Here is an 8,028-nt window from a genome sequence, read left to right as displayed (position 1 = left end):
CCTTTTAAACAAAAAAATATGTTTTTATTGTGACTTTACAACTAAACCCTCACTGATGTGACAGAGCGACAGACGGATGTGTCTACGGCTGGTCTGATTGACTTCGCTACGGAGCACTGACTACTAGCGAAAAGTGTATGGCCGCGTCGACCTCAGTGCATAATCATGAAGGCACAGGTTTGTGTTTGAGGACGTGTGTGTATTTGTCTTGTGTGTGTTTGAGGGTGTGTGTTTTTAATGTGTGTTTGAGGGTGTGTGTGTATACAGTTTATCAAAGGAAGTAGTGGGTCATTATAAGCACCATTACACCCCCTCCTCTCAGGGGCGTTCTCTAGTTTACGAAAGGCTTCATAGATTAACATTATAAACATGGCATTGATTACAGTATAAACACACTTAATTTACATGTGGTATAGAGAGCAGACAGGCTATGGCGCGTACTTTGGTTTTGGTTGAAAAGAAGACGTCTGACATCTTATTAAAAGGACAGTAGACAGACAGCTACTGTGTGTTGTCGAGCATTACAGTGCATTCATAAGTCTATGTGGTTGTGTTACTAGCACCAGTAAATATTATGTGTAATGCTGAGGTCTAGTCAGTTGGGAAGATGAAGAAGCATAGTTATGATGAGGAAGAGGAGTCCTTCTAGCTCAAGACTTTAGCTACGGTATGATTCCCTACCCTTCTCCCCTCAGGGATTTGAAAGGAATGGATTGGTCTACGAAATATGGTGGAAACTCTCTTTAGCAGCCAATGCTTTGTGATCCATGAAGGGGGAGTGAGCAAATGCACACTTCAGGGAGAAGGGTGGAGAATCGTAACGCTGCCTTTGACTTCCACCTCTGCCAAGCTGTGAACACTCTCAGCATCAGTGACTTCTGCACTCTGCTACTCAGTCCCAAATCCACCGCTAGCCCCTACCTCCTACCCCATATTCCCTAGCTACCCTCATGGCCTTGGGGGTAGGGGCTAGGGGTGGATATGGCATTTGCCATACATGTCCCACAAAAGGGTGGCAGATTCCACATATCATCATACAAAACCTATTTAATAATAAACCTTTTTCATAACAAAAAAAAACCATTCAAACCAGAGCCTTCCTGCACAGAGCAGTTTAGAGTGGTTATTGTTGTGTCATTGTCATGTCTTCCTCCCATGTCATTCTCATTCTCTAAGCCTTTCTTCAGACAGCCAGGCATACTGTAGCCAGTGGTTTAAGCCTACACTGTAGCACTAAAGGTTGTATTTATGATATGTAGAATCAAACAACGCAACCCCCCCCCCCCCCCCTATTAGTCTCTTTGGCGTTGAGCTTGTCTCAAGCTCTCTCTCTCTCTCTCTCTCTCTCTCTCTCTCTCTCTCTCTCTCTCTCTCTCTCTCTCTCTCTCTCTCTCTCTCTCTCTCTCTCTCAGAGTAGGTAAAAGTTGCCCATAACCACTGACCAAGAGTCAGATAGTCTCTCCCCATCCTAATGGTTGAGATATGGATCGAGGGTAAGTTAATCTGTTCCTAGACCAGTGTTTACAGGCAGACACTCCCCACCCAGCCCAGCCCAGCCACCCCAGTCAGTCCTGTAGTGCAGGTTAATGCAGGACTATCTGCACCCTCATGGTGAGTGTGTCTCCCAGCTGGCCTGTGAGGTAGTCTTTATCGTTGCTGTCCTCCAGCGCTGCCAGCTCCTTCTTCCTGTACACGGCCACGCTGCTGATCTGCAGGAAGTAGGCTCCAGGGGGGAGGGACTTCCTCTTGGACAGGTGCAGGTAGCTAAGCCCCTCCCTCTGGCTGATCTTGAAGTAGCCCAGCTCGTTGCCGTAGTCAATGGAGTAGCGCACGTGGTTGTTGAGCGTGGACAGGGCCGGGGTGAACTCCAGGATGTGGTCTCGGCTGGACAGGTCAGACATGTTCAGGTTGAATAGCAGGGTGTCCTCGACGTCCACACTCTCCAGGCTCACTGTCTCCTGATCCTGAGGACACAGCACAGGACAGGTTACATATAGTACAGATATACAGTATTATACATGCAGATATATGATGTGTAACACTCTCCAGGCTCACTGTCTCCTGATCCTGATGTCACAGGACCATGTAGTACAGGTGGATTATGTAAACACTGACAACACTCAACACTCCGGATCCTGATGACACAACACAGGACCACACAGTTAATATGTACTACGGATTCAGTAAAGAGCAGGCAAGACGTGATAGCAGAACCATTCTATGGGCCACCAAACCCAGACAGACAAACATTACCTGTGCATCGTCCAGAGGTTGCTCTAGCGTTGAGTTGGTGTCGCGGCGTTTACGCCCCTTCTTGGGGTAACCGTTGATCTTACACTCGTAGCAGGCCTCAGGAGACAGATCGTTGTCACCCCCCTCTGCTCCTCCTCCTCCTCCTCCTCCTCCTCCTCCTCCTCCTCCTCCTCCCTGGCCCAGACTCACACCGCTACCAAAGCCCACACCTGACACACAGTGCCTGGAACACACATAAAGGAGTCAGTCACACACACACACAGGGCATAGAATCATACACAAACACCATCTTGCCTATACATGGGCTAGCTGACAACATCACGAAAACAATGCGTACACTTCAATGGGACAGAAGTCTATGAGTTGTTGTGATTGTGGATGGCCAGATAGCTAGCAACAATGACAATACACTGCCATGTAGGGAATCATAAGTGACTTGTTTCAGCTAGTTTCATCTTGTTCTTGATACCATATCTCGTTTTTAGGTGTTTGACTGATTTCATTACAATGCTAATATGGCTAAAATTCGCTAGCTAGCTAACCAACAACTGTAACAATGTATTTGAGAGACATTGTGCACATTTATTTATGTTTTCAATAAACATCGGAGACTAAATGTAGTTTACATGTTGTCAACTATCTAAGCCAACCCTGTCTGTTTTGCCCCATAGCTGCGCACATGTCGGTTTTGTTGCTAAACAATCAACCCATCTATCCATCAAAGTTGATAAAGACATTGTTCCTGGGTAGATCAAACACACACTCACAGTCTCACTCACTCACCCCTGTCCAGCGCGATAGTATCCAGGCGGACAGCCACAGAGATACCCTCCGTCTGTGTTGGAACAGCCGTAGTTACATGGATTAGAGGACGAGGAGCACTCGTTGATGTCACTACACCCCCCCTGGTCTCCGTAGTTGAACCCAGTGGGACAGAGGCAGCGGAAGCTCCCTAGGGTGTTATGACACGACGCTCCCCCACAGATCTGAGTGTTCTGGCACTCGTTCTCATCTGACCACAGGAAGCAAACAACACAGACAGGAAGTCAACAAAACAAACAGAGCTCAAATGTGGGTCAAACCTCGGCCAGAGAACACAAACAATACTGAGAAACTCTTGAAGGGAATAAGGAAACCATCTGTAGTACCGGTTAATTTGATAAACATTGTCTGTGTTCTTTTTGGGAAAGGTCACTGAATATCAATACTGTATTTCCCATCAGTACATTGAAGTTAAAGTGCCACCGACTCAGTTATAACAACAGTGTTCATGTAGGACAGTGACTCTGGGGGGAGGGAGGCTTTAGAGTCATTTAGGGAGGAAGAAGTTAAACTTCCAGGAAAGGGATGTAGATTTCATGTTGAGAGAGAGAGGAAGAGACAAACAGACAGACGGGGGGGGGGGTGGGGGGGGGGGGGGAGGATCGAGAGAGAGAGACCTGGGCCCTGACAGTAAATCTCAGTAAGACAAAAATAATGGTGTTCCAAAAAAGGTCAAATTCCCAGGACCACGAATACAAATTCCATCTAAACACCATTGCCCTAGAGCACACAAAAAACTATACATACCTCGGCCTAAACATCAGCACCACAGGTAACTTCCACAAAGCTGTGAACGATCTGAGAGACAAGGCAAGAAGGAACTTCTATGCCATCAAAAGGAACATAAAATTCGACATACCAATTAGGATCTGGCAAAAAAATACTTGAATCAGTTATAGAACCCATTGCCCTTTATGGTTGTGAGGTCTGGGGTCCGCTCACCAACCAATAATTCACAAAATGGGACAAACACCAAATTGAGACTCTGCATGCAGAATTCTGCAAAAATAAAACACCAAATAATGCATGCAGAGCAGAATTAGGCCGACACCCGCTAATTATCAAAATCCAGAAAAGAGCCGTTAAATTCTACAACCACCTAAAAGGAAGCGATTCCCAAACCTTCCATAACAAAGCCATCACCTACAGAGAAATGAACCTGGAGAATAGCCCCCTAAGCAAGCTGGTCCTGGGGCTCTGTTCACAAACACAAACAGACCGCACAGAGCCCCAGGACAGCAACACAACTAGACCCAACCAAATCATGAGAAAACAAAAAGATAATTACTTGACACATTGGAAAGAATTAACAAAAAAATAACAGAGCGAACTAGAATGCTATTTGGCCCTAAACAGAGAGTACACAGTGGCAGAATACCTGACCACTGTGACTGACCCAAAATTAAGGAAATCTTTGACTATGTACAGACTCAGTGAGCATAGCCTTGCTATTGAGAAAGGCTGCCGTAGGCCGACCTGGCTCTCAAGAGAAGACAGGCTATGTGCACACTGCCCACAAAATGAGGTGGAAACTGAGCTGCACTTCATAACTTCCTGCCAAATGTTAAATTAAATTGAAATTGAATTGAGTGAGTGAGTGAGTGAGTGAGTGAGAGTAGAGCCAGAGAGAGACAGAGGGAGGGGGGAGGGGGGAGGGGAGAGAGAAGAATCGCGAGAAAGAGAGAGAGTAAAGCCAGAGAGAGAGAGAGAGAGAGAGAGAGAGGGTCTGTACCACTCACCGACACACTGGTTCCATTGATAGTGTTGTAGGTATCCCTGAGGACAGCTACACCTGTACCCTCCCACCAGGTTCTGACAGCCATGTTGACAACGATGGTTACCATCACACTCATCCATATCTGCCAGGGAAACCACACACGCACACACACGCGCACACACACACACACACACACACACACACACACACACACACACACACACACACACACACACACACACACACACACACACACACACACACACACATACACACACAGACACAGACACAGACACAGACACAGAGAAACACAGACACAGACACAGACACACACACAGCATTACAATAGTTATGTGGCCATACAGTTATCTAACTGTCCTGGATAGGTACAAGCAATAAGGTGAAGTTTCCACCAAATCCCTATTTATAGTGGAGCTATTGCCATATTGCCAATACCTATCTGATCATTTCAGATCCATATAAAGTGCCTAGGGGTATGGCTAGGGGTATGGAGTCAGCTGATCCTGAGAGAGGCAGTGATTGGCTGACCTTCACAGCTCTGTCCATTGGGGTCCATTGAGAATCCTCTAGTACACTCGCAGTTGAAGCTGCCTGGGCTGTTCTGACACACTCCATTCGAACCACATAGAGCAGGGTCCGACGCACATTCATTATTATCTACAGAGAGAGAGAAACTCATTACTATCTACAGAGAGAGAGAGAGAGAGAGAGAGAGAGAGAGAGAGAGAGAGAGAGAGAGAGAGAGAGAGAGAGAGAGAGAGAGAGAGAGAGAGAGACTCATTACTATCTACAGAGAGAGAGAGAGAGAGACTCATTACTATCTACAGAGAGAGAGAGAGAGAGAGAGAGACTCATTACTATCTACAGAGAGAGAGAGAGAGAGAGAGAGAGAGAGAGAGAGAGAGAGAGAGAGAGAGACTCATTACTATCTACAGAGAGAGAGAGAGAGAGAGAGAGAGAGACTCATTACTATCTACAGAGAGAGAGCGAGAGAGACTCATTACTATCTACAGAGAGAGAGAGACTCATTACTATCTACAGAGAGAGAGAGAGAGAGAGAGAGACTCATTACTATCTACAGAGAGAGAGAAAGAGAGAGAGAGAGAGAGAGAGACTCATTACTATCTACAGAGAGAGAGAGAGAGAGACTCATTACTATCTACAGAGAGAGAGAGAGAGAGAGAGAGAGAGAGAGAGAGAGAGAGAGAGCGAGAGAGACTCATTACTATCTACAGAGAGAGAGAGAGAGAGAGAGAGAGACTCATTACTATCTACAGAGAGAGAGAGAGAGAGAGAGAGACTCATTACTATCTACAGAGAGAGAGAGAGAGAGAGAGAGAGAGAGAGAGAGAGAGAGACTCATTACTATCTACAGAGAGAGAGAGAGAGAGAGAGAGAGAGAGACTCATTACTATCTACAGAGAGAGAGCGAGAGAGACTCATTACTATCTACAGAGAGAGAGAGACTCATTACTATCTACAGAGAGAGAGAGAGAGAGAGACTCATTACTATCTACAGAGAGAGAGAGACTCATTACTATCTACAGAGAGAGAGAGAGAGAGAGACTCATTACTATCTACAGAGAGAGAGAGAGAGAGACTCATTACTACCTACAGAGAGAGAGAGAGAGAGAGACTCATTACTATCTACAGAGAGAGAGAGATTCTCATTACTATCTACAGAGAGAGAGAGAGAGAGAGAGACTCATTACTATCTACAGAGAGAGAGAGAGAGAGAGAGAGAGTGAGAGAGAGAGAGAGAGAGAGAGAGAGAGAGAGAGAGAGAGACTCATTACTATCTACAGAGAGAGAGCGAGAGAGACTCATTACTATCTACAGAGAGAGAGAGAGAGAGAGAGAGAGAGTGAGAGACTCATTACTATCTACAGAGAGAGAGCGAGAGAGACTCATTACTATCTACAGAGAGAGAGAGAGAGAGAGAGAGAGAGACTCATTACTATCTACAGAGAGAGAGAGAGAGAGAGAGAGAGAGAGAGAGAGAGAGAGAGAGAGAGAGAGAGAGACTCATTACTATCTACAGAGAGAGAGAGAGGAGAGAGAGATACTCATTACTATCTACAGAGAGAGTGAGAGACTCATTACTATCTACAGAGAGAGTGAGAGACTCATTACTATCTACAGAGAGAGAGAGATACTCATTACTATTTACAGAGAGAGAGAGAGACTCATTACTATTATCACAGAGAAACTCATTACTATCTACAGAGAGAGAAACTCATTACTATCTACAGAGAGAGAAACTCATTACTAGACTCCAGAGTAGACTGCATACTATCGAGAGATCATTATATCTACAGAGAGAAACTAATTACTATCTACAGAGAGAGAGAGACTCATTACTATCTACAGAGAGAGAAAGACACTCATTACTATCTACAGAGAGAGAGAGAAAGACTCATTATCTACAGAGTGAGAGCGAGAGAGAGAGAGTGAGAGACTCATTACTATCTACAGAGAGAGAGAGAGAGACACTCATTACTATCTACAGAGAGAGAGAGAGAGAGAGAGAGAGAGAGAGAGACACTCATTACTATCTACAGAGAGAGAGGACAGCAACACAACTAGACCCAACCAAATCATGAGAAACCAAAAAGATAATTACTAAATACCTGACCACTGTGACTGACCCAAACTTAAAAGAAAAACTTTGACTATGTACAGACTCAGTGAGCATAGCCTTGCTATTGAGAAAGGCTGCCATAGGCAGACCTGGCTCTCAAGAGAAGACAGGATATGTGCACACTGCCCACAAAATGAGATTTACTGACTGACTGACTGTGTGCATCTGTTTGACCTTGCCCAGTGCTGACTGGCTGATGGTCTGACTGGCTGACTGACTGACGGTCTGACTGACTGATGGTCTGACTGACTGGCTGACTGACTGATGGTCTGACTGACTGGCTGACTGACTGATGGTCTGACTGACTGACTGGCTGGCTGACTGATGGTCTGACTGCTGGTCTGACTGACGGTCTGACTGACTGATGGTCTGACTGACTGGCTGACTGACTGATGGTCTGACTGATGGACTGACTGACTGATGGTCTGACTGACTGACTGGCTGGCTGACTGATGGTCTGACTGATGGTCTGACTGACTGACTGACTGACTGGCTGACTGACTGTCTGACGGACGGTCTGACTGACTGATGGTGTGACTGACTGATTAACTGACTGACCGACGAATGGACTGAC

General features: G+C 45.8%; 1 protein-coding gene across 1 annotated transcript; it reads right to left on the bottom strand.

Annotated features, from left to right (window-relative positions):
• On the bottom strand, nucleotides 1-5,457 carry LOC311115823 (fibrillin-1-like). Its single transcript, XM_084190950.1, has 5 exons — nucleotides 5,342-5,457; nucleotides 4,815-4,934; nucleotides 3,037-3,265; nucleotides 2,254-2,476; nucleotides 1-1,964 (listed from the first exon to the last, which is right to left on the bottom strand). Exons 1-5 carry the CDS (start codon nucleotides 5,367-5,369, stop codon nucleotides 1,584-1,586), a joined length of 981 nt encoding a protein of 326 aa, XP_084047076.1. The 5' UTR covers nucleotides 5,370-5,457; the 3' UTR covers nucleotides 1-1,583.
• Between the last annotated feature and the right edge of the window lie 2,571 nt (nucleotides 5,458-8,028).

This window comes from Coregonus lavaretus, assembly GCF_964263955.1.
Source record: "Coregonus lavaretus genome assembly, contig: HAP1_SCAFFOLD_1180, whole genome shotgun sequence".
Lineage (NCBI taxonomy): Eukaryota > Metazoa > Chordata > Actinopteri > Salmoniformes > Salmonidae > Coregonus > Coregonus lavaretus.
Note: the sequence above shows the minus strand (reverse complement) of the source record. Positions and strands in the feature narration are given on the sequence as shown.